Below are 27,161 nucleotides of genomic sequence, written 5' to 3'. Positions count from 1 at the left end.
TGGTTTATCAAGAGCAAAATTTAAGTAAACGGCACAAGTTAATTTTAGGACACACAAGTCCAATATATTACCCGATTTTTTTGGTAGACTATAAAAGATGAGGCAGTGTTGAGTGAATAGATACTTGCCCACAAAACAACAACTAATTTTGGTACCCTATATTTTCTATAGGCGATGGAATAAACGCACCTACAGGTCATCAGTTTAGAGTTAGCCGTGAATAATGACCTAAAATGATTGCACTCACTTTGGCGTGCATGGTGATATGTAATGTATATTGCAAACAACATTTTCATATGTAGCTCCTATGTCATATACGATTTTTAGGATAAGATCTCTTTAATAAAACATCAGGGGTCTTTTAGACCCCTGGTGTCTCACCTGCCTTCCATTAAAGCTAATGGAATGCAGATCATGCTCCATTAGCCTCTTCCCTGACCCCAAGGAAAGTGACAATAAAAACTGGAGCTTGTATGGTGTACACCAGGGATTAGCAACCTTTTTCCACTTAAGGGCCGGATTCAATGTATGTGGAGAGCTGCAATCACCTGCTAATAAATGAAGATCATAATAATCCTAACCTAGTAGACTCAGTAGACTGAGACTCGGATCTACCCTGGTTTTCATCATTCCTGGAAAATCGATCCCAGACAGTGAAACTAGGAACTTTCACGTATGAAGCACATACCGTTTCATGCGGAGTCCCTCAAGGATCACCCCTGTCGCCCATACTATTCAACATTTATCTCCGCCCACTCCTCAAAATTAGCAGTAACCAGGACCTACTCTACCATTCCTACGCGGACGACACTCAACTTTATTTTCGTACCGGCAACAAAAAGGACCAAAACCCCACACTAGAACAATGCCTCACTTTGATAGACAACTGGATGATGGAGAGTCACCTTAAACTCAATGGATCAACAACAGAACTTCTTCTACTCCGCGGAAACCGAAAGAGACTTGCCAGGACGACATGGACGCCACCGCCCATCTTGGGACAAACCATCACCCCAAGCAACAAAGTCAAAAGCCTGGGAGTCATTTTTTACTCTGACATGACAATGGATGTACAAATAGGATCAGTAGTTAGCGGATCTCACCATCTGCTACGTCTGCTACGAAGACTCGTCTCCTTCATCCCGAAAGAAGACACAGCAGTAGTGGTTGGAACAATTATTAACTTCTGGCTGGACTATGCAAACTCTCTACCTCGGACTCCCAAAATACCAGATTGCTCGTCTAGAAGTTGTCCAGAACATGGCGGCACAACTGGTAACAGGAAAAAAAACACTGGGAGTCAATCACTCCCTCCCTGAGTTTCCTGCATTGGCTGACTGTAAAGAACAGAGTCACATTTAAGGCCCTATGCCTGACACACAAATGTGTACACGGAATCTCCCCCCAATATTTATGTGAGAAAATACCACAACCCCAATCGTGTTCTTCGTTCAACTAACCAAAATCTACTACAAATCCCCAAGGCCCACTACAAGACCAAAGGCGAACGAAGATTTGCAGTCCAAGGACCTCGACTGTGGAACGCATTACCAACTAACATCTGAACGAAAGTGAATCGCCAGGCCTTCAAGAAAAAACTCAAGACCCACCTATTCTGAAGGCTAAATAGAAGGAAAATGGATGCCAAGCGCCTTGAGGCGATTCAGTTCGCATTTGTAGCGCTATACAAGTTATTCACTCAATAATAACAGTACAGGTTTACATAACTTTAAGGTGCTTCACTAATACAAAGCCAGTTCCCCCTCAGGGAGCATGTGGCTGGGGATTCAGAATTTACTGCACCCTCCCCCATCCTGGCACTTAAGTAAGCCGACGTCAGCCCTGCCAGCCAGCATGGTCTGGAGATGGGGTTCCTGTCCCAAGGGGAGATGGGGGGCCCCGTTCCAAGGGGTGATGGGGTTCCCGTCCCTAGGGGAGATGGGCGCCCCATCCCGAAGGGAGATTGGCGCCCCATCCCAAGGGGAGAATGGGGTTCCTGTCCCAAGGGGAGATGGGTGCCCTGTTCCAAGGGGTGATGGGGTTCCCGTCCTTAAGGGAGATGGGTGCCCTGTTCCTAGGGGAGATGGGGTCCCTGTCCCCAGGGGAGAAGGGGTCCCTGTCCCCAGGGGAGAAGGGGTCCCTGATAGGGTCTCCCCTATTGCAGTGTCCTCTGAACTCCCTATAGCAGTGTCTTCTGTCCCCCTTCACATCACTCCCATAGTGTCCTCTGCCCCCCTCCCCCATAGCAAGTTTCCTGTGCTCCCCAAAGCAGTGTCCTCTGTACCCCCCCCCCCGACTGTAGTGTCCCCTGCACCCCACACACACACACTGTGTAGGTAGAACTCTCCTACCTTGCACAGGTGTACAGCAGATCAGGGATTGGCATCGCGGGTCTGGATGGTGGCGGGAACTGCTGAAGTTAACTTTTCACATTAACAGGCTGGCGATTGGTTGCTAGGGTCCACCGGCAACCAATCACCTGCTGTTTTACGTAAAACGTTAACTCCAGCAGTTCCCGCTACCATCCAGCACTGCGATACCGGCTGCTGTCCAACGAATAGTACAGTGGTGAAAATGTCCGCGGGCCGAGTGCTGTGAATTAATCACGGGCACTGATCGGTCGGACATTTAGCAGTGGTGGGCCGGGTGCAGCTCATAGGTTGCCGACCCCTGGTGTACACACTCCTGTTAGCTGCAGTATAACCCCCTGCTGCCGCCACCATAATATATACAGCAGTACATGCACGTTTTCTTGTGCTTTATCCCTTAGTCCCTGCAAATACAGGAAGATACCTGTTGGTCTGCGAGAAATGCACTCAGCTACCAAGCTTTGTTGTGGGTTTTCAACACAGCTTTGTTGTGGACTAGCCATGACCATTATCTTTTGGTAAGCTACTCAACCACTCCCCCTCCAGGATGAGAACTAATAGGGCTAAGTAGCCTCTGAGATAACACAGGAAGTCTGCATAGGTGAGCTCTTCTGCCAAGATCAACAGATTTTTTTTTTTGCACTTTTCAAGTACATTTTTAGGGTTTACATACATTTTAAAAGAATCTTGCCTGGCTTAAAAAGTGCCTAAGGCAACAACTGTGCTTGTACCTCATAGAGCCTGCGTGTGAATGTGTTATTCTTTAAATTAAACAATGTGCCACTGTGGAACTCTTTGGATCATACAACAAGGCTGTATTCCTGGCGTTGACTTGTCTTTAACATGAACCCCAACCTTCTTGGCGCTTGTCATTTAATTGTCAAATGGCAGCCTCATAGAGTGCTGTTATTTAACAGTTAAAAGGCAGTGAAAATGGCTTAATCCTGACTTGGAGAGAATTCAAGGCTATTTTTACAGCCTGAACCTAAGATCGAAAGTGCTCTATAGGGACTTTTTAGTTCAGACAAGGTTCACTTCAATGGGCTGAAAAACAGTTATTACAAAGATGACATCATATTATCTGTTGGATGGGCAAAATAGTACATTTAAAAAGCTCTTTGCGTCCAGGGTTGATCATCTGTCTCTAAGCACAGGTGATTGCTACACGTGTGATTACATCCAAACAATGGTGGACATCTGCAGCCGCTGTCAGTCTTTCATTGCATTGTATGGGCTGAGTGACTGCGATTACCTGCAAGCCCCTTTGAATTCAACCGCAAGAATCTATTGCACTCTTTCCACAGCAGGAGTTAAAATGCAGTGTGAATTAAAGGGATACTTAATGTTCAGTGTAAAAAAATAAAATAACAAACACGTCATACTTGCCTCCACTGTGCAGTTCATTTTGAGTGGCCCCGATCGTCCTCTTCTGGGGTCCCACAGTGGCTCTCGCGGCTCCTCCCCGCAATAGCTAACCCCCTCTGGGAAGCTCTCTCCTGAGGGGTTTACCTTGCGGGCACGCTCCGTGTGATACACTCGGCGTACATAGCCGCCGTGTGTATGACTCCGCCCGTCCCCGGCGGCCGCGTCATTGGATTTGATTGACAGCAGTGGGAGCCAATGGCTGCGCTGCTATCAATCTTTCCAATGAAGAGCCAACAAGCCATAGGGAAAGCATCCTGGTATCACGCCCATGGAAATTCGGGGCTCAGGTAAGTTAAACGGGGGCTGGGGCGGACACTGCATAGGATGCATTAAGGTGAAAAAACACAAGGGTTTACCCTTTTAACCCTAAGTTAAAAGCAACAAAAGTATTATTATGGTGATATCCTTTAGGCCAGTGTTTCTAAACCTTTTTTCAGTCAAGGCACCCTTTAAAAATTCCGTACCATTTTGGGGCACCCCATTCTAAGGTTTAAAAACTAAACAAATAGTTTTACATAATGCAGCAACAACCTCTAATGTTGGGACACCCAAATTTAGAGGAGATTATTCTTCCAAAGCAAACACACCTTTGCACAATGGTACTGACTAGTATTTTCTTCTCCCTCAGTTTCTCGCCCACATTCAGCTAATGTGACCCCGGAGCTAATGGAGAAGGGCAGGGAGAGGGCAAACAAGGATGCTGTGCAAGTGCCAAACATCCTCCTCATCAACTGATGATGTCATGGTGTGGCTGGAAGGTTGTATGGTGCACAATGAACTTTTGGCTTTATGTGACTATTAGTCAGGCTTGATCTGCTTGTATACAATTTTTGGGCAATTTCTAGGCATTTTATCAATGCACCCCTGAATACACCTAAAGGCACCCTGGTTGAAAATGGCTGCTTTAGGCTACGCTGCTTCTGCTGTAAACAAAGCAATGGAATGGCGTGGCCTGCCCATTGCATGCAAAATGAGGTAATTGCATACCGACTCTTTTGCATTTGAGCCTGCAAGCCATTGCAGCCACAGTCAGTGGATCGTGGGAGCAGTGCTCTGTTTCCTACAGAATACTCCTCTAATGACTGGTCCACACAGAGCGAATAACCTTCCGCAATGGTGCTGCAGGAAGTATCAATGGACTTTGAGAAATGACCGGAGCCAGCTGAGAGAAGAGCCCCACAGTTCTGTAAGTGGTGGGGCCAGTTTGCTGACCATGTTCATGTTGCACCCTAAATATGGGTGAAACATAAAACGTGGAGTTATCTTTAAACATAAAATCCCTTTCCCGGAATCCTTTGAGAGAGACAACTTCCTCCCCACCTGTTGCTTTTTGTTGTACTGCTTGCTACAACTAATGACCGTCATAGAAAAGGTTAAATACCCTATGGCTGACCTTCAGCGTCTCTTTTCTTAAAGTTCATTCTCCAGTAGGGTGGCAATATAACCCATGGTCATATATTGTTAATCAAATAGATAGAAAAGATGAGAGACGCCAAGGAACCCAATATGGTGTAGTAAGTCGCTGAAGGTATGGAGAGAAAAGTCGTCTCTGAGAGCGGGACGCAAAGCCGCAGTTGAGCCGCGAGAGCCACTGGTGTTCTCTGATCAGGAGAGCCAAAACTTTGCTGGGCGAAACTCCTGTGCCGGAATTATAGTACAGTCTCGAAACACAACAAGGGAGTGAGTGAGTGTGTGTGTATACTCTGGGAATGCATTTCGGAAGAGCTACAACCTTCCCTCATCAGCCTGACCTGATATCCTATCTCCGGTGATTAAATAGTCTGGGTTAATTGTTAACCCTTACTGATCTGCTGTCTGGTCACTAAAAGTAAACATTAAAACCGATAACCAAGAATTGTCATTCATTAGCCAAAGAGACCAGGTCAGCATAATTTTGTGCAAACAAAGCAATATAGTTGAACAGCAATATACCCATAAAATAAAAATAAAACAATTCTGCCCTCTAATAAGAAGTGGATGCGTGAACTTCATTAAAACCTATATTAACCACTTCAGCTGCGCAAGATTTACCTCCCTTCATGACTAGGCCATTGTTTGCGATTCGGCACTGCGTTAATTTAAATGACAATTGTGCAATCGTGCTAAACACTGCCCAAATACATTTTTTGTCTTTTTTTCCCCACAAATAGAGCTTTCTTTTGGTGGTATTTGATCACCTCTGTGGTTTTTATTTATTGCGCTATAAACAAAAAAGACTGACAATTTTGAAAAAAAATTAAATATTTTTTATGTAAATTTTTTTTTTTTGTTACAAAATGTAATTTCTTCACCAATTTAGGCTTCATGCACATGAGACGTTGTTCAACCTCTCCTGACCGATTTAACTTGACAGATAGAAACCTGTGTCTAAAAACTTTCGCTTAGCCGCGTTTACATGCTGTGTTTGCGTCTAGAAGCGTTTGAAGCGTTTAAAAAAAAAATGCATCAGAAGCCGAGTTTAGAGGCATTTCAAGCGCCAAACGTGTTTAGCCGCGGCTTCTGATGCATTTTTTGGGGTTCCAGAAAAAGCCTCTACTGTCAACTGCCTAGAAACATCCATAAACTACATGTACTGATAAGATAAAACAGAGGAGAGTTTATGAGCAGTTGAAAAAAATGGCCAACTGCTCCTAAATGTCCGTTTACCAGCAGCAGTGTACATGAGGCCTTTTTTTTTTACTTGTAATGGTGGCGATCAACAACATATAGCAGGACTACAATATTTACGAGTTGTGCTTACTCGCTGTGGGGGAGGTGCTTTGACTAGGGGAAGGCAAAAATCAATGTTCCTGCTTGGCAGAAACACATGAGCAATACCATCCCCTCTGACAGAACCACTATCTGCCTTGATTACATAGGTGGCTTGCATCTGTACTAATCAGTGGGCACCGGGGACATCAAGTCCACAATATCCGCTGCTGGGCTCCTGTTGAAAAAGAGAATGGCCTGAAAGCTGTCTCATTTTATGACACCCCCCTTCCCCCCCATCCCCAACACACATACAATAAAACAAAATTTAGCCCATGGGACTTTGAATGAGGTGGGCATAAAGGTCAGAACAAGTAAATAGAGTAAATGGGTCTCTGGCTTTATTTGAAAATGTATAATCATAAAAAATAAACGTGGACATGGCTGGCAAACCCATGAAAACAGCATGATACAAAATACTTACAACCATAAACATATACTAACAATATTGGTAGTAAAAGGTATACATATGCATCTGTAAACTCGACACGTTTCGCAAGCTCTGCTCGCTTCTTCAGGAGTTTATGGCTATGCAGGATGTCTATAAGATGAATGTCAATTAGGATATAGCACTCAGTAATGGCTGTGTTTAGACAGAAAGCAGGGGGCTTGAGCAGAGAACCCCATACTTTCAAATTGGTCGATTGGCGCCAAGGACTGATTCCCAAAAGTTGACAACGAGGGGTGTATAACCCGGAAGCTGAAGGGACGTGGCCTGCAACAGCCAACCGGAGGCCAGGCGGAGAGCGAGCATGGCAAGAAAGAGAGATGGGAAGAAGTGTATCACTTGATGTCCCCCATTGTCTGCAAGCTGTTTAAGTGATTGTAAACGTTCACCTTGTAAAACAATGAATTCAGTTTAAAATGGAAATGAAAGGAATTTTTTTGTATAGATATAAAAATACATTATAAATGTATTTTTCCTTTTTTTTAATAAGTGATCACATTCCCTCTCCTCTCAGCTGCATAAGAGCTGGGGGGGGGGAGAAGCAGCAATACACTGAGCTTCCCAGTGAATGGACAAGTCTGATCATTTGCAGGAGAGTACACTGAGTTCCCAGCATAGCTGGCATGTCACTCCCGTGCATGAGCGCAGGAGCCGCCAGTCACGCCATGACCCAAGCTAGAAATGGAACAATGTGCCCTTTCTAAAGCGTGCATGTGCCAAATACATTGGCGCATGCGCAGAAGAAATGATCGTATTGTAAATTGTAAATATCTTCTAAACCGTGTAGGTTTAGGAGATATTTCCACCACCTACAGGTAAGACTTAGGCTAGGGTGTACAACCACTTTAAAGATTGCTGTTCACAAGCGCAAACCATCCAACTTAAAGGGGCTGGAGCAGTTTTTCAAGGAGGAATGGGCAAAAATCCCAGTGGTAAGATGTGACAAGCTCATAGAGACTTATCCAAAGCAACTTGGAGCTGTGATAGCCACAAAAGGTGGCTCTACAAAGTATTGACTTTAGGGGGGTGAATAGTTATGCACATTAACGTTTTCTGTTATTTTGTCCTATTTGTTTTTTTTCCTCACAATAATAGAAAAAAAAAATCTTCAAAGTTGTGGGCATGTTCTGTAAATTAAATGATGCAAATCCTCAAACAATCCATGTTAATTCCAGATTGTGAGGCAATAAAACACGAAAATTGCCAAGGGGGGTGAATACTTTTGCAAGGCATTGTACAGCCTCTGTTTTTATAGTGTTGATTTTCCTGTAGGGTGGAAATATGACTCATGGTCCTGTATATTGTTCTTGTCTCCTAATGAACTTTAAAGGGTCACTAAAGGATTTTTTTTTAGTCCTTTACTTTACTGCAGTCCTGGTTTCATGTCCTCATTGTTTGTTTTTGCTCTGATGTTGCTGTAATTCTTCTCTGTTCTGGACACTTCCTGGTTGTCTGTTTCCTGATGACCACAGTACTGGGAGATTCTAGTTTCATTTTCCAAACCATCACTTCTCTATGGCTCTGTATAGCATAGAGGCAGGATAACATGCAAAAACAAAACTAGAGGTACATAATATGATTGATTTTTATCAATTTTTAATCAATTTTAAAAGGAATCCGTTAACTATTATGTCTCTATACCCTGTAAACAGTCATTTCCGCGGAAAAAAAAAATTCCCTTACAACTCTAAGTAAAGTTCAAAAATCCCAAAATGTCACACTGTACACCCTTTTGCGTAACATCATAAATTAACTTTTGTTTGGATATGTTATACAGGTGATGCTCTTATGTATGAAGTGCGGAGTTCGGTTGAAAAGTCAGACAAGCAAGATACAGAGAATAAAAGTTATTTTATTGCATTTGCTCGAGTCTTCAGTGGTGTGGTACGCAGAGGGCAAAAGATATTTGTTTTGGGACCCAAATATGATCCAACAGCAGCACTGCCTAAGGTAATTTTTTCTTTTTTAATTTTAGAATTCCACAAATATAAAAGTCGGTACTTGAACAAGTCTTGTTTTAACTTTACCACTCGAAATGTAGCTTTAATAAAAGATGCTGATTTTTTATTTATTTTTACCATTCCCCAGAGTTTTACAGTCTTAAAAAGACCCTGTCTCGGAAATAAAAGGTTTCAAAGCACACAATAGTAAATTAAAGTTTCTAATACTTACAGTACTGTTTCTGTTTCAGCAAATCTTTGCTCTATTGCTACAGCCACTAGGATCTTTAGCTTTCAACGCTTCCACGTGTTTACAATTTCCCTTTGGGATTAATCAGTAATTTCCCTTTGGGATTAATCAGTAATTTCCCTTTGGGATTAATCAGTAATTTCCCTTTGGGATTTATTTGTAATTTCCCTTTGGTATTTATTCGTAATTTCCCTTTGGTATTATTAAAGTATTCTGAATCTGAATTCTGAATCTCTGCCTCTACATGGACATTGTGGTCCCACCCGCTGAGCACAACGTAACTATTGTGTCGCTTTGGAGCCTAATTTGTTATATGAACATATAGGCCTCGTTCATGCGGGGCAATGCCAATCCCTGTCCAGGGCCATGTTTACCTGCATCGGCATGCATCTGTGCCTCTCCGTGTGAGTAGAGTAGTCCTATTTATGTCTCTTGGAACAAAGTGGTTGCACGGACACAGCCGTTGTGTCCCAATAAGACATTGGTGCGAGTGCGGGTCACCAAACTCACCCAGGGTGCATTTGGAGCTGTGCACCCACACCAATGTCATATTGGGAGCAGCAGCTGTATCTGTGCAGCTGCTGCATCCCAATAGACAACAATGGAACTGCCGACAGGGGGATACAACGATATACCTGTGCATCACCACGCCAGCAAAACATGGTCCTCAATGGAGCACACATATCATCGCCCTGTGTGAACAAGGCCTTAGACTGAAGAAAAACCTTTTCAAGATACTTGAACTTTTGAAGTAAACCTGTCACCAACCTGGTAATTTTAGACTAATTAAATCATGGATAAGTAGAGGCTACCTTTGGTGAAACCCAATGTGTGGGTCAAAAAGTGTAGGCAGTGGAGATTATTAGCAGATTGTGTGTGGCCTTTACTGTTTGGCTTCATTTCCATGGACGTTTTTACAGCCACTTTTTTTAGCCTTTTTTACAGCTTAAAATTTTTATTTTATTTTAATTTTTTTATTTTGAGGTGGTGCTCAAAAACACAGCAGTAGCGTTTTTGCGCGTTTTTGAGAGTTTTTTTTAACATCTGGCATATTTACAGCTCTAACGCTGGAGCTTCAGAACTCACTGGTCCTGGGTTTTTTTTTGCAGCTTAAAACCGGCTCAGCCATCAAAAACGTCATGGTGGGCATGAGGCCATAGACTAACATGGAGAGCCATTTTTAACCTGCAAAAAACGCTCAGAAAAGTGGCTGTAAAAACGTCCAAAAACGTCCATGGAAATGAAGCCTTAAAGTTCTGTTTTGCCCGCTCCTTCTTGTCTCCCTTTTTTGTCTGCAAGCCCACCCATCATATTAAAGGACTTATAGAGAGACTTAGAAGGAAAAATGACGTGCATATCAATGTGACTTTTACAAGAAAATTCGAGATTTGCATGTAGGTTCAACTGCCTGTATGTCTGGATCTGTTGCTCATGTTGACATCTGGTTCTCACTGCAGGTAACATCTGCTTGCACATTATTTTATCGTATACTCTATGACAAGTTTCTTTTAAAACAAGACTTGGCCAACGGACCTTTTACTACCCAGACTGTGTATGTATCCTGCCCATTGATGTACCCCAGTGTATGTGACAGAAAACTGTTAATGAACAGTAAGCAAAATTATGACCAAGATTTTATAGTTGATACACGCAGTTGCTCATGTCTTTCAAAACCAGCACTGACCAAGGGCAGTTGTAAGAATCGAATAACTATGGGGATAACAAGGACTCCAACTAATCATATTATCTTGGTCTGTCTTGGGCTTCACACAAGCAAAATGATTATGAGATAAGATCTGTATTAAAGTGGTTGAAAAACCCTGCAAGACCAGATCCTCATACGGAACACGGGCTAATTGAGAACCCGCTGGAGATATCCGACGGATGTCTGGTTTTTGACACTGCCACTCTGTGGCGCGAGTGCTGCGCTGTAAACGGTGAGGGTAGTGGACTCCCCCACCTACCTCCTTTTCTTTTAAAAATATATCTTCCAAGAAAAAGGCTTCCCCCCACTCCCCCCCCCTTTTTTTTTTTTTTTTTTCTCTCTCTCTTCTTTTATCTTTCCCTCTTTGTTTCCTTTTTCTTTCTCTCTCTTTTCATTCTCTCTTTCTCATCTTTTGAAGCCGGGCGTGGGTGGTAGATGGGATCCCCGCTAGTCGGCCACCTCCCCCACCCCACTTGAATCAAGAGGATCCGAACGGCAAATATGGGACATAATCCAATAGACAGGGATTCCAGATTGGGTATGGTCTTTCGGTGATCACTGAAGCCCTTTGTATTAGGAACAATTGGAACTGTTACCCCAGAACTACTTTACTGCCCATCTTCTTTAGGTGCGAAATAGGGTTGAGATGTTTTCTAAGGCTTCCCTGACTGTTCTCTGATTCATACATTGCATACCTAAAGGGTACCTTTATCCCTCCTGTAAACATCTTGTTATATTTCCTCTTGTGAAGACTTGGCTTTTCATTGTATTGCCTTTTAGGATATGTTTGTACCGATGTATTTACCTGTCTTCCTTTCAATAAAATCTTTATGGATAAAAAAAAAAAAAAAAACCCTGCAAGACAAAGGCATATTGAGCTAGTATGCATCGCATACTAGCTCATTATGAAAAATGTACCTTAGATCAAAGCTGTTGCAGCGGTCCCCGCACACTGCTGTGACCAGCGTCGTATCTCTAGAAGTTATTTCCAGGATAGAGGGCTCCGGCGATGTGATTGGCCAGAGCCGGGATGACGTCAGCAGCAGCCACCGGTCACAGCACAGCACGGCTACTGAATAAATGGTACGAGCGGGCCGTTTCTTCAGTGCGCATGTGCCCGTGACATCGGCACATGTGAATACAGTGAATATCTCCTAAACTGTGCAAGTTTAGGAGATATTCACGGTACCTTTATTATAGGCTTACCTGTAAAGAAAAATGGTGTAACACGGTTTACAACCACTTTAAATGCAATTTTGTTTGGTCCTGGTCCTCCTTCTCTCCAAAGTATTTTTTTCAGATTACCAAGCTGATGATTAGTTGCTAGGACCACCTAGCAACTAATCACCTGGAATGTTAACCCTGGAAGCTCCCACTGCTGTGTGTCTCTTCCGTGTTCTCATTTAGCTTCGTGCTCCCTGCTCCGCTCTTGTCCGCGGGCTGAGTGCACGTGAATTCATCACGTTCACTCATGGGCCAGACATTTAGCAGCAGCTGGCTGGGTCCGCAGGCCATAGGTTGCCGAACCCTGAGCTACATCTTCAAGTTGCATTACAGAAATTTCACACTGTGCCCAAATCATAGCTTATTCTTTCTATATTTGTGACCCATAATCTGTATTGCTAATAATGTCTGGCAAGTCCCCAGTCAAATAAAATCTGAAGGCATCTATATTCATATGATATCTTTTTACATCTCTGATGTTTCTAGTGTAAGATAGCTAATGGGGAGGTTGGATAGACTTTTAGGCTTCAGTTCTGTGTCACATCTAGCAGATTTACACCACTTCAAATATTGTTGTTTCTTATGATCAGATGTGCTGTGGTGACAATTTGGTGAGTGGGAGATGCTAGTCCAAGCTTATGCCAAACAGACATATGTTCTCATAATAGCTCAGAGAGCTCATACATATTTCTCTCACTGATTAATGTACGGTTTTGCAGACTTTCATCTTACTGTTAAAAGTATCACACGCACAATTGTGTTGGTGGCTGTAACCACTTACATATGTGGCAGAATAAAGGCCGATTCAGCATGTGACAAGTAGTAGGCAGTAGGAAGTGGACAGACTACTTAGCTAAATTTTCAATAGAGAGCCATTTATTTTGAAGGTTGTAATTGATACAGATTTGTAACTGCTGATTTGCCATATGGTTAACAGAAGGAGAAGATGTCAAGTCTAGAAAATGTTATCTTTATACAAATGTTCATGTTGCTTATGATGGATGGTGCTAGAAAGAAGCTTGTTGCATAGGTCTATCATATGGTCTCTGCTGTGTTGCTTGGTTTGCCATCACTGTGCTGCTTGATAGATAGATAGATAGATAGATAGATAGATAGATAGATAGATAGATAGATAGATAGATAGATAGATAGATATCGGGTATAATAAGTATTGAACACATCACCATTTTTTTTAGGTAAATATATTTCTAATGGTGCTATTGACATGAACTGTTCACCACGTGTCAGCAACAACCCATACATACAAAGAATCCAAAACACATAATTCAACAATTTAGTTGTGTAATAAGATCAAATGGCACAGGGGTAAAAGTATTGAACACATGAAGAAAGTAAAATGAAAAAAGGCATGGAAAGCCAAGACACCAGCTGAAATCTATCAGTCATTACAAAATAATCCTGCCCCTAGTCAGTGCAAATTATTATTAGCTGGTTCAGTCTCAACTGATTGCCTATAAAAAGGTGTCTCATTACCAAGGTGTCACACAAGAAACATCTCATGATGAGTAAAAGCAAAGAGCTCTCTCAAGACCTTTGCAACCTTATTGTTGCAAACATTCTGATGACATTGATTACAGAAGGATTTCTAAATTTCTGAATGTTCGACTGAGCACTGTTGGGGGCCATAATCCGGAAGTGGATAGAACATAATTTCACCATAAACCGTCCATGACCTGTTGCTCCTCGCAAGATTTCTGACAGAGGGTTGAAACAAATTATCAGAAGAGTTGTCCAAGAGCCAAAGACCACTTGTGGAGAGCTTCAGAAAGACCTGGAATTAGCAGGTACAATTCTTTCAAAGAAAACAATAAGTAATAAACTCAAAGACTCCATGCTGAAGAAGAAGCATGTTGAAGATCATTGAAAGTTTGCTGCACAACATATAGACAAGCCTGTGAAATACTGGGGGGAGAATATAGTCTGGTCAGATGAGACCAAAATTAACTCTTTGGATTCCATAATACACACCATGTTTGGAGGTCAAATGGCACTGCACATCATCTCAAAAACACCCCCATACCAACAGTGAAGTTTGGAGGTGGGAATGTCATGGTGTCAGGGGCGTAACCAGGAGCATTTGACACCCGGGGTGGATCCTATATTGGGCACCCCCCCACCTTAAAATGTAAAAACACTCCACTGTGCCCCCTGCATACCTCTTGCATTACACAGCACTGCACCTCTGAACCTTTTAACATTACACAACCCTTGTACTTCTGAACCTTTACATTACCCTGCACCTCTGGACCCCTTTACATTACACAGCCCTTGTACCTCTGGACCCCTTTACATCACACTGCACCCTGCATCCCTTTACATTACACAGCCCTTGTACCTCTGGACCCCTTTACATCACACAGCACCCTGCATCCCTTTACATTACACTGCCCTTGTAACTCTGGACCCCTTTACATTACGCAACCCTTGCACCTCTAGACCCCTTTACATTACACAGCACCCTGCACCTCTAGACCCCTTTACATTACACAGCACCCTGCACCTCTAGATGCTTGTATGTTACACAAACACCCCCCTTAACAGTTCTGGACCCCCTGCATGTTACACAGACCCCCCTACAATGCAGACTCCCAGCTACAGTGCAGACCCCCCCCCCCCTTCAGACCCATAATGTACCTCAGAACACACACCACAGAGAGCCCGAGGTAGTGGCTTTGCAGGGAGCGGGTGTGAGCCGCCCCCGAGCCAGTCAGCACATATGGGACCGACACAACGATACCCTTCTCTCCATGGTTACGGCTCTGATCAGTCTCGGCAACGGCTGTCAGAGTCAAGCCGCCTCCCCCTCCTCCTGCATGCACAGCACTGTATAGACATAAAGGAGGAGGGGGAGTCGGCTTCACTCTGCTCGGCTGACAGTCGCTGCCCAAGACTGATCAGAGCCGTGAGAGAAGGGGGTTGTTGCAGCGGTCCCAGATGTACCGACTGGCTCTTCCGCCCGCCCCCCCAAAGCCACTACCTGCTCGGGCACTCCATGTGTGTTTTACATGTGGTATTGGCAAACTTCATGTCATTGAAGGAAGGATGAATAGAAAAATGTACCAAGACTTTCTTAATAACAATCTGCTGCCATCTACCAAGAAGATGAAGATGAAACAAGGGTGGACATTTCAGCAAGACAATGATCCCAAACGTGTAATGTAAGGGGGTCCAGAGGTGCAGTTGTGGAGAGGGGAAACTCAAAGCCAAGGAAACTCAATTGGTTTCAAAGAAAGAAAATAAAGGCTGCGAATCGCCTGACTTCAATCTAATAGAAAGTCTATGAAAATAACTAAAGATCAGAGTTCATAGAAGAGGCCCACGGAACCTTCAATACTTGAAGACTGTGTGAAAGAATGGGCCAATATCACACCTGAGCAATGCATGCAACTAGATTCCCTATACAGGAGGCACCTTTACAAATATTTGCCCAGAAAAATGGTGATGTGTTCAATACTTAATTTGACCGGCAATGCATATACAGTATATAATAATTTATATTACTGTTCCTTTATATTGGAATTCTGTACTTTGCTGAGAACGTTAGTCCTCCGCTTTCACATTTTGTTGTTTGCGATGGGTGGCATGTACCCTACCCACACAAATCCCCCATATGTACAGGATAGTCGCCAGATAACAAGGCTTCCACATAGCAGCACTAGGGTCGTCAGTTCAAATTCCAACCACTGCAATACGTTCATGGAGTTTGCATGTTGTTCCTCTGTTGATTTCCTCCGGTTGTTCCGGTTTTCTCCCACACCCCAAAGACATGCTTGTAGGTTAAATGGCTAATGTCTAAATTGGTATGCATGAATGTGACTTTGGGACCTTAGATTGTAAGCTTCTTGAGTGCACTGATGTGAATGTACAATATATGTAAAGTGCTGTGAAAATTTACAGCACTATATTAGTACCTGAAATAAAGAAATGTCTCTCGAGCCTCTGGGGGTTTGCCTGCTACTATGCCCATGTTATATGTCTGTGCCATCTAATACTATGCATAATAAAGTTTGAGTTATTAGTGCAGCGTCGTCGGCTCACAACAGGAACTTAGGCGTTCTAGATTGCTGGCAGGATCAACAGGTATTTTCTGTACTTCAGCATGTACTGCATATTTAGGTATAATTTTGCTCATGTATACAGTTACAATTTCTGCATACTCGCAACCTTCTAGCTCTGGGAATTCCATTCCATTTGCAGAGCTGTCATCTTAATGGCATGCTATTTTTTTTATAGCTACTCCATTAATGTATTTTTTTTTATTATTTTTTTTGCATATGTACATAGGTCCAACTTAGACCAATGCTAATATTCATATACCATACTGGTGGGACTCCTGGTTGCAGAGATTAACTGTAGTAGATGCTGATACGACAGTGTTTGCTGCTGTCTTCTGGTTTCTGTGTCCCAGGTGCCATTCACAGGACCCCTTCAAATTTTTCCCTCTCTACCTTATCCAATTAGGGAATGCTTGACGATCACCGAAATAAATTCAAGGCAATTTGGGAATGGCACCCATGCTAAAAGAGAAACCACATGTGGTATGTAGCAGAGCTACTGCCAGGGGAGGGCTGGCAGCCTTAGGCCTGGGGGGCAAGTCCAGTCAAGTGGCCCCCTGCACCACTGGACCCCTTTACATCACATAGCCCCCTGCACCTCTGGACCCCTTTACATCACATAGCCCCCTGCACCTCTGGACCCCTTTACATCACATAGCCCCCTGCACCCCTTTACATTACACAGCACCCTGCACCTCTGGACCCCTTTACATCACATAGCCCCCTGCACCTCTGGACCCCTTTACATCACATAGCCCCCTGCACCTCTGGACCCCTTTACATCACATAGCCCCCTGCACCTCTGGACCCCTTTACATTACACAGCCCCCTGCATCACTGGACCCCTTTACATTACACAGCCCCTGCACCACTAGAGCCCTTTACATCACATAGCCCCCTGCACCTCTGGACCCTTTTACACTACACAGCCCTCTGGACCCCTTTACATTACACAGCACTCTGCACCTCTGGACCGCTTTACATTACACAGCACCCTGCATCACTAGACCCCTTTACATTACACAGCCCCCTGCATCACTGGACCCCTTTACATCACATAGCCCCCTGCTCCTCTGGACCCCTTTACATTACACAGCACCCTGCACCTCTTTACAACACACAGCCCCCTGCATCACTGGACCCCTTTAAAATTACACAGAACCCTACATCACTGCACCCCTTTACATTACACAGCACCCTGCACCTCTGGACCCCTTTACATTACACAGCACCCTGCACCTCTGGACCCCTTTACATTACACAGCCCCCTGCATCACTGGACCCCTTTACATCTCAAAGCCCCCTGCACCCTTTTACATTACACAGCACCCTGCATCACTGCATCCCTTTTACTATACACAGCCCCCTGCACCTCTGGACCCCTTTACATTACACAGCCCCCACAGCTCTGGACCCCCTGCATGTTACACAGACCCCCTTCAGTTCACACCCCCTTCAGTGCAGACACCCCCCCTTTAGTATGTGCTATGTGTTTATGGAATAATTTATGATATATATATATATATATATATATATACAGGGAGTGCAGAATTATTGGGCAAATGAGTATTTTGACCACATCATCCTCTTTATGCATGTTGTCTTACTCCAAGCTGTATAGGCTCGAAAGCCTACTACCAATTAAGCATATTAGGTGATGTGCATCTCTGTAATGAGAAGGGGTGTGGTCTAATGACATCAACACCCTATATCAGGTGTGCATAATTATTAGGCAACTTCCTTTCCTTTGGCAAAATGGGTCAAAAGAAGGACTTGACAGGCTCAGAAAAGTCAAAAATAGTGAGATATCTTGCAGAGGGATGCAGCACTCTTAAAATTGCAAAGCTTCTGAAGCGTGATCATCGAACAATCAAGCGTTTCATTCAAAATAGTCAACAGGGTCGCAAGAAGCGTGTGGAAAAACCAAGGCGCAAAATAACTGCCCATGAACTGAGAAAAGTCAAGCGTGCAGCTGCCAAGATGCCACTTGCCACCAGTTTGGCCATATTTCAGAGCTGCAACATCACTGGAGTGCCCAAAAGCACAAGGTGTGCAATACTCAGAGACATGGCCAAGGTAAGAAAGGCTGAAAGACGACCACCACTGAACAAGACACACAAGCTGAAACGTCAAGACTGGGCCAAGAAATATCTCAAGACTGATTTTTCTAAGGTTTTATGGACTGATGAAATGAGAGTGAGTCTTGATGGGCCAGATGGATGGGCCCGTGGCTGGATTGGTAAAGGGCAGAGAGCTCCAGTCCGACTCAGAAGCCAGCAAGGTGGAGGTGGAGTACTGGTTTGGGCTGGTATCATCAAAGATGAGCTTGTGGGGCCTTTTCGGGTTGAGGATGGAGTCAAGCTCAACTCCCAGTCCTACTGCCAGTTTCTGGAAGACACCTTCTTCAAGCAGTGGTACAGGAAGAAGTCTGCATCCTTCAAGAAAAACATGATTTTCATGCAGGACAATGCTCCATCACACGCGTCCAAGTACTCCACAGCGTGGCTGGCAAGAAAGGGTATAAAAGAAGAAAAACTAATGACATGGCCTCCTTGTTCACCTGATCTGAACCCCATTGAGAACCTGTGGTCCATCATCAAATGTGAGATTTACAAGGAGGGAAAACAGTACACCTCTCTGAACAGTGTCTGGGAGGCTGTGGTTGCTGCTGCACGCAATGTTGATGGTGAACAGATCAAAACACTGACAGAATCCATGGATGGCAGGCTTTTGAGGGTCCTTGCAAAGAAAGGTGGCTATATTGGTCACTGATTTGTTTTTGTTTTGTTTTTGAATGTCAGAAATGTATATTTGTGAATGTTGAGATGTTATATTGGTTTCACTGGTAAAAATAAATAATTGAAATGGGTATATATTAGTTTTTTGTTAAGTTGCCTAATAATTATGCACAGTAATAGTCACCTGCACACACAGATATCACCCTAAAATAGCTAAAACTAAAAACAAACTAAAAACTACTTCCAAAAATATTCAGCTTTGATATTAATGAGTTTTTTGGGTTCATTGAGAACATGGTTGTTGTTCAATAATAAAATTAATCCTCAAAAATACAACTTGCCTAATAATTCTGCACTCTCTGTATATTACACACACGTTATTTCTCACATTTCATCCATGAGATAAATAAAAGGTAACCACTGGCCCAGCATATTGGTGGTCAGTGTGCCTCCTGTATGCTGGTGCTACATGCAGGAGGATGCTACGTACAAAGTGCAGGGTTTAGGAGGATGCTACGTACAGAGTGCAGCGCTCAGGAGGATGCTATGTACAGAGTGCAGAACTCAGGAGGATGCTACGTACAGAGTGCAGAGCTCAGGAGGATGCTACGTACAGAGTGCAGAGCTCAGGAGGATGCTACGTACAGAGTGCAGAGCTCAGGAGGATGCTACGTACAGAGTGCAGAGCTCAGGAGGATGCTATGTACAGAGTGCAGAACTCAGGAGGATGCTATGTACAGAGTGCAGAACTCGGGAGGATGCTACCTACAGAGTGCAGAACTCGGGAGGATGCTACCTACAGAGTGCAGTGCTCAGGAGGATGCTATGTACAGAGTGCAGGGCTCAGGAGGATGCTACGTACAGAGTGCAGGGCTCAGGAGGATGCTACATACAGAGTGCAGAACTCAGGAGGATGCTACGTACAGAGTGCAAAACTCAGGAGCATGCTACGTACAGAGTGCAGGGCTCAGGAGGATGCTACGTACAGAGTGCAGAACTCAGGAGGATGCTACGTACAGAGTGCAGGGCTCAGGAGAATGCTACGTACAGAGTGCAGGGCTCAGGAGAATGCTACGTACAGAGTGCAGGGCTCAGGAGGATGCTACATTCAGAGTGCAAGGTTCAGGAAGGCACCCTCGCCCCTATCCTGAAACTATCCCCCTGTGTGCTGAGAGAAGAGAAGCTGCTGGGTGCACAGGGGGATTAGGTCTGCTGGAGGGGGGGTGGGAGAGTTGAATCCTGGACAAGGAGAAGGATCATGGCTGATCCCATAGAGAGATTGGTTTTGGAGATTGCGAGCCCCCCCCCCCCCCCCAAACACACACACAGATTAATGCTTATTAAATATCCATCTAATTTCTTTTTTTAACAATTATGAAAAACAATTGAAATGTAGTGAAATGGGTTCACAGTGGTGTGATGTGGGATACCCTGCGAATCCTGTGCGGGTTCCCGCATCACACCTGAATCACAGATGGTTCACACTGACATCTGCGAACCACTGCGGGTGTCAATAGAAAACGAATGACACCCCCTGATTGGTTCGCAGGTTGCAGTGTGAACTATAAAATGGTACAGGAATTGGATCGCATGGGTGTCAACACCCATGTGATCCGATTCCAGTGTGGACACAAAAAAATAGTCCTGCACCATTCTGGTGTAAATGTGATGGGATTTCAGCCATACAGTTGCACAGACATTGCATGTAATGTGCATGGCAATGCGGTGCGGATCACATGCGATGTCTGTGATTGCACAAGTGTGAATGTGAAATTATGGATGCAATTGGGGGATGGAGTGTGTAAGGGGGTGATGATGGTGTAGAGGGGGGAGTAGAAGTTACATTGGATAGGGGGATGGGAGATTTATAGCAGAATTGAGGGGGAAATGAGACTAGAAGAAGGGAGAGTGAGAAGTTGCACTCGATAAGATAGAAGACCTGAATCTAGGTGACAGAATGGGAGAGGGGGGGGGGGGCAGAACGGAATACACAGCCTGGGGGCAGTGAGTTGGAGGAACAATCCACTATGGGGCAGAGAAGGAGAGTACAGGGGTGACTGCATTGAGACTGTCCTGGGAACAAGTGAGGGAGAATATGTGAGCAAGACGACAAGTATCTAGAAGGGGGAGGGGTCACAAACTTATGGAGGTTGATGGAAGATCATGCAGGGGAGGAGAGATGATATCACAGCACTGCTAAAGACTGGCATGTCATCATTACAGTCAGACTCAGACATCACACGGCACCTTACTTTACTTTTGGTTCAGCTGTGTGCAGTCTCTCTGACTCGGTCTCCTCTCTGCAGCCAGCCCATGATGTACGACGCTCGCCCTGATCCTCCCCTGACGTTCCACATGACCTGGCTTCCTACAACTCCCACAATGCAGTGCGGCAGCAGCCAGCCAACCAATCGGCGGCCGCCACTGCCGAGTTTTGAAAATAACTTTTAAATATAATGTGAGCGGCCTGGGGGGCAATGTCCTCTTTTCCACCTGGGCCAGTCCGCCCCTGGCTACTGCTCAGAACGGGACCTGAAAGACGGTAGCTATCACTGTAGTATTGGTACCTCCTACCAGGTTTCTCCACTTCCCCAGTGGTCCCATAGGTTTGGCTTATGCATTTTTCAAATTGGTCAAAGCTGTTGCAATGTAACAATGCAAAACAAACTGAAGTTCAGCATTTACAGTGTAAAGAGAAACAAGAGAATCGGGAGCATTGGGCTAAAATTCAAATTGGCAATGTCATATCTCTGTATTAATGGATTGGCTTGCTCATTCAAATCTATTTTAAAGATCTGTATGAATTCTGCCTTTTAGGCTGGAAGAGATCCATGCACACGTGCTAGTGGTATTGGACAGCAAGCCTGCTTGGCATTCTTTAAAAAGAATCAAAAATAATTTGATCCAATGTGTAATGGACACCATCTGTTGTAAGGTTGCAGGGTATGTTTTAACAGAAGGTTATATGCTGGAGCTGAGTAGTTCCATTACTTACTGTGATTTCAGTAGTGACAGGATCTTTACATTGCCAAGTCCTTACTCTGCTCCTTTTGGGAGCTTAGCAATGAGGCTGGCCTTGTGCAAAGATTTTCTTGTAGCAATAGTATCCTGTTAGTGAAAGGCAGCAGCAGGAGGCTAGCTGAATGTGAACTTGAGTTGCGAGTGCTTTTTTTTATTTATTTTTTTATAGTGTGCCTTTTGTATATTATTTTTGTAAGAAGATATGTACAAAGCCTCTACACGTTATCTGTAATCGGAAATATACTGTAAATATATATATATATATATATATATATATATATATATATTTAGGGCCAGATTCACAAAGCACTTACGCCGTCGTATAACAAGTTACGCCGACGTAAGTGCAAATGTGCACCGTCGTATCTGTGCGCCAGACCCACAAACTAAGATTCGCCTAAAAACAGGCTTCACCCCGCCGACGTAACTTGCCTACGCCGGCGTAGGGTGGGCGCACATTTAGGCTGGACGCATAATGGCGCTCCCATTGATCAGCCATTCAAATATGCAAATACGGCGATTCACGAACCTGCATGCACCCGACGCAGGCTACGCGAGGTGCGCGGAAGTTGTAGTCCGGCGTAAAGTTATTCCCCATAAAGGAGGTGCAACCCAGCAGCAGACATGCTAAGGTCTGCACCAGGGAACACAAGCCGGCTGTTTTTACGTTGGACGTGTGTCTGGCTGGTCGTAGGTTACGTTCACGCCATACGCAGTGATCCGGCGTAGTTTAGGCAGTTTTTTCCGACGTGGTTGTGAGCAGGGGGATGCGTCCACGGCGCAATGCGCAGTTCATGATACGTATCTGTCTGGCGCTCGGCCCATCATTTGCATTGGGTCACGCCTCATTTGCATGGGCCACGCCCACTTCCACCGGCATACACCTTCGAAACCCACGCCACGCTGGCGCAGCGTTGGGAGCACTGGCTTGCTGAATTCCATGCTTGCCTCTCTGCGCTGCGTTGGCATAGCGTACATTGGTTATTCTACGGCGGCGTAATGTGCGCAGTGCTCTCTGTGAATCTCGGCCATATTATGTAGTAGTATAAGCATTTGCAGCCGTCCAGGGTAGAATGTTTCAGGGGCATGTAAAAAATGAATTAAACTAATAAAAAAAATTAACAAAGATTCCTGTGAGAATGTGTTTTTTAGTATTTTAAAGTTTAACAAAAACTAATTTTTAAAAGCGGTGACTTTTACATGTTTTCATTATTGTTTCATTTTGCAACATGTAGATTTTCCCTGTAGTGACTAAACTGACCGTATAATCAGCATATAAGAAGTACTGTATATTGTTTTCAGTAAAGCTGGCCATACATTATGGTTGAAGGAAAGAAAATGGCTTGATTCCCTCATCCAACCCAACAGGCTGGTTGGACTGAATTTGATCGGGAGATCGATTTCAGTACAGCCAGCCTGCCAATAATACATGGATCGAAATTAGTCTGGTTGCTGATTCGGCTAAATTTCGATCCATCAATGACCAGCTTTAGACTGAGTTCATTCTGCAGACTTTCATTGAGATACTTTAAGAAGAGCCGTAAAGCACAACAACACTATACTGCAATACTCAGCAGGAACTGCAGTATGTACTGTGTATGCCAGGGATATACAATTAGCGGACCTCCACCTGTTGCAAAACTACAAGTCTCGTCATGGGTGTCATACTTGTGGCTGTCAGAGTCTTGCTATGCCTCATGGGACTTGTAGTTCTGCAACAGCTGGAGGTCGGCTAATTGCACATCCCTGGTGTATGCCATTATACCAGGGTTTGACAAATTTGCTTGGAATCTAGGAGCCAGCTAAAAAAGTTAGGAGCCAGAAACGCGCCCCGTCCCGCCGAACTCGCACACAGAAGCGAGCGCATACGTGAGTAGCGCCCGCATATGAAAGCGGTGTTCAAACCACACATGTGAGGTATTGCCGCGATTGGTAGAGAGAGATAAATAATCCTAGCCCTAGACCTCCTCTGTAACTCAAAACATGCAACCTGTAGAATTTTCTAAACGTCGCCTATAGAGATTTTAAAGGGTAAACGTTTGTCGCCATTCCACGAGCGGACGCAATTTTGAAGCGTGACATGTTGGGTATCAATTTACTTGGCGTAACATTATCTTTCACAATGTATAAAAAAAAATTGGGGCTAACTTTACTGTTGTCTTATTTTTTTATTAAAAAAAGTGTTTTTTTTCCCAAAAAGACCTCTGCGCAAATACGGTGTGACAAAGTATTGCAACGACCGCCATTTTTTTCTCTACGGTGTTGGAATAAAAAATATTTATAATGTTTGGGGGTTCTAATTAGAGGGAAGGAGATGGCAGTGAAAACACAGGGGTATCTCCATTAGCATTGCTGGTTGTTTGTCATACCAACGGCCACCACAAGATGGCACCAGATTACAGAAGGAAGCATAGGCCTGCAGAAGGCGGCAAAGCCACGGCCTCAATGGCCAGCGCGGCCCGACGCTATCGCGCGGCTGGGGAGGTGGGGGGGCGCACAGAGATACAGGATGGGGTATCTTGTGTCTCCGTGCGCCCCACCTCCCCCGCCACGCGATTGCGTCGGGCTGTGCCGGCTGATAATTGAGGCCGCGGCTTTGCGGCCTTCTTCAGGCCTATGCTTCCTTCCCAAAGCGCTAGGTCACTAATTCTAGTCGCAATTGCGTCCTGGAGCCTGGATTTTGTCGAACCCTGCATTATACTTAATAAATACGAGGGATGTTCATGTCAAACCAGGACTTTTAATTTTCCAGGTATAAAAGGATGCTAGCGTGGTGGTACTACACTAAGTAGTAAGTGGCAAGTGTGTCCTATTATGGATAGGCGGGGGACACATGTTTCGGGCCAGTCCAGAGACCGTTAATTAAGATGGCAGACAACATTGTAGTACGTGGATGGAACAGTGTGTGGTCATGAAGTTTCTTGTGTACGAAGGTGTAAAACCCGCGGATAGCTACAAAAGTACAGTACGGTGATGAGACACTCGCCCGCAGTAAGACATTTGAATGGTGTAAACGTTTCAAAGATGGCCATTTGTCCATCAGTGGCGATCCCAGCCGTGGTGGTTCCCTCGCTCTGGAATCAAAACAAACATCAAAGCTGTGGAAGCATGCAGACTCGCCACCACCCAAAAACATTTTAACAATTTCCTCTGCAGGTAAAGTGATGGCAAGTGTTTTCTGGGACAAACATGGTGGTGTTCGTGTAGATTTTCTACCTTGTGGTGCCACTATCAACAGTGAACTGATATATTTGTAGTGATGTGCATACGCGTCTGCGAAAAAAAACAGCCTGCTTTGATCACTAAGGGCATCCTGTTTCTCCAGGACAACGCACGAGCTCATTCTGCTCACCACACTACATGGATTTTACAACAACCCGGCTGGGAGCTATTGCCACATCCCCCTTACAACCCGGACCTCTCTCCGAGTGATTTCCACCTGTTTGGACCCTTAAAAGAGTTCCTCAGAGATCAACATTTCAGCACTAATGACTAAGTGAAGCAGGCTGTGCTAAGACGGTTCAGGCATACTGACAAATCTTTCTTTGCCAAAGCTTTCCAAGCATTAGTTTAAACACTGGGATAAGTGTATACATGTAGCAGGGAAGTATGTCAAACTATAAATGCAGTTTCCACTCCTAGAAATTTGTTCTTTTATTGTAAAAACTCAAAAGTCCTGGTTTGACTTGAACGCCCCCTGTAGTTAACATACTTTGTAAGATTACTAGTAAGTTTATCACATTCTGCTATATATATCTAAAAATGAAAAAAAAAAGATTGCCTTCAAAGAGGAAGTAAACCCTCTGTGACTGGCAAGAGCCACGATGACGTCACTCCCGCGCATGAGTCCATTCATTAGTGGCATGCTCAGTGTGCCTGCGCCATTCGCACCGTAGACATCGGTGCCGTATTTTTAATTTTTTTTTGCAAATATCTCCTTAAAGCGGAGGTTCACACAAAAAGTGAACCTCCGCTTTTTGGATCCCTCCCCCCCCTCCGGTGTCACATTTGGCACCTTTCAGGGGGGAGGGGGGTGCAGATACCTGAGACAGGTATTTGCACCACCTCCGGGTTCTGACTTCCGCGGGGAATCCAGCCTTGCACGTCACCCCCCCCCCCCCCCCCGCTGTCTTCTGGGAAACACTGTTTCCAGGAGAGAGCGGGGACCAGTGATGGCGCACCGCGATCCTGGCGCATGCACAGTAGGGAATCGGGCAGTGAAGCCTCAAGGCTTCACTTCCTGATTCCCTCACCGAGAATGGCGGCGGAAGCAGCCGAGGACCGAGCGATTGCTCAGCTTCAGGTGCTGACATCGCAGGCGTGCTGGACAGGCAAGTGTCCATTTTTTAAAAGTCAGCAGCTGCAGTATTTTGTAGCTGCTGGCTTTTTTTAAAACAAATTTGCGGAACCTCCACTTTAACAGTGTAGATCAAGGAGATATTTTTTGCACCTACAGGTAAGCTTCAATCTAGGCTTACCTGTAGGTCAAAGTGGTCTGTAAGGGTTTACAACCACTTTAATTGCAAATAAAACTGTTGAGCATGTTATTAAAGGGAAATTATCAAATGAATCAAGGGACTGCTATTTCTTTGGCCAATTTGTCCATAAAAGATTTAAAAACTTATAGATAGAAATTACTTGCCACTATATCACTCCTTCTCAATCATAAGGTCTCATGCGCACTGGACTTTATAATGATGTTGAAAAACTCACTGCAAAGCTACCAGTGTTTTTTAACCTTTCTTGCAATAGCATTTTTTAGTGTTTAGCAGTTTAAGCTTTTTTTTTTTTTTTTTTTATGGGATCAAAAACTTTAAATGCTGGTGGGCCATGTTTTTAAAGGTTTATCGGCGTTACGCCTGTAAAAAACTCCTCTCGGAACCCGAAACAGAGAATGTTCAGATCGGCAGCACACCCACACAGAGAGTAAAGTAGAAAGTATTTATTGAAGCATAAATATTTAAAGCACTGGATGAGTACAGGCAGGGGAAATGCAGGTAGGTTGACGCGTTTCACACTATGGAAGTGCTTTGTCAAAGCCACCTCCTCTCAGAACCCGCTATTTTGGGTTTTTTTTACAGGCAAAAAACGCCCCAGCCAAAAACAGTTGATAGCAGCCATAGGATAACATGCTGGAGAGTTTGGCTGTAAAAATGTCCAAAAACGTCCAGTGTGCGTCAGGCCGAAAAATCAGTAACATTTTCCTTTTGATGGATG

At 44.4% G+C, this 27,161-nt stretch overlaps 1 protein-coding gene across 1 annotated transcript in view; it reads left to right on the top strand.

The window, feature by feature from the left end:
• EFL1 (elongation factor like GTPase 1) overlaps positions 1-27,161 on the top strand; it is a 623,792-nt gene that overhangs the window by 229,466 nt on the left and 367,165 nt on the right. Inside the window, exon 14 of the mRNA XM_040342558.1 lies at positions 8,768-8,940. Within this exon, the coding sequence (XP_040198492.1) occupies positions 8,768-8,940 (173 nt within the window). The remainder of the gene's footprint in view (positions 1-8,767; positions 8,941-27,161) is intronic.

The sequence above is a fragment of the Rana temporaria genome, chromosome 3 (assembly GCF_905171775.1).
Source record: "Rana temporaria chromosome 3, aRanTem1.1, whole genome shotgun sequence".
NCBI classification, from domain to species: domain Eukaryota; kingdom Metazoa; phylum Chordata; class Amphibia; order Anura; family Ranidae; genus Rana; species Rana temporaria.
The sequence above is the reverse complement of the archived record's forward strand: the minus strand, read 5'-3'. Positions and strand labels throughout refer to the sequence as shown.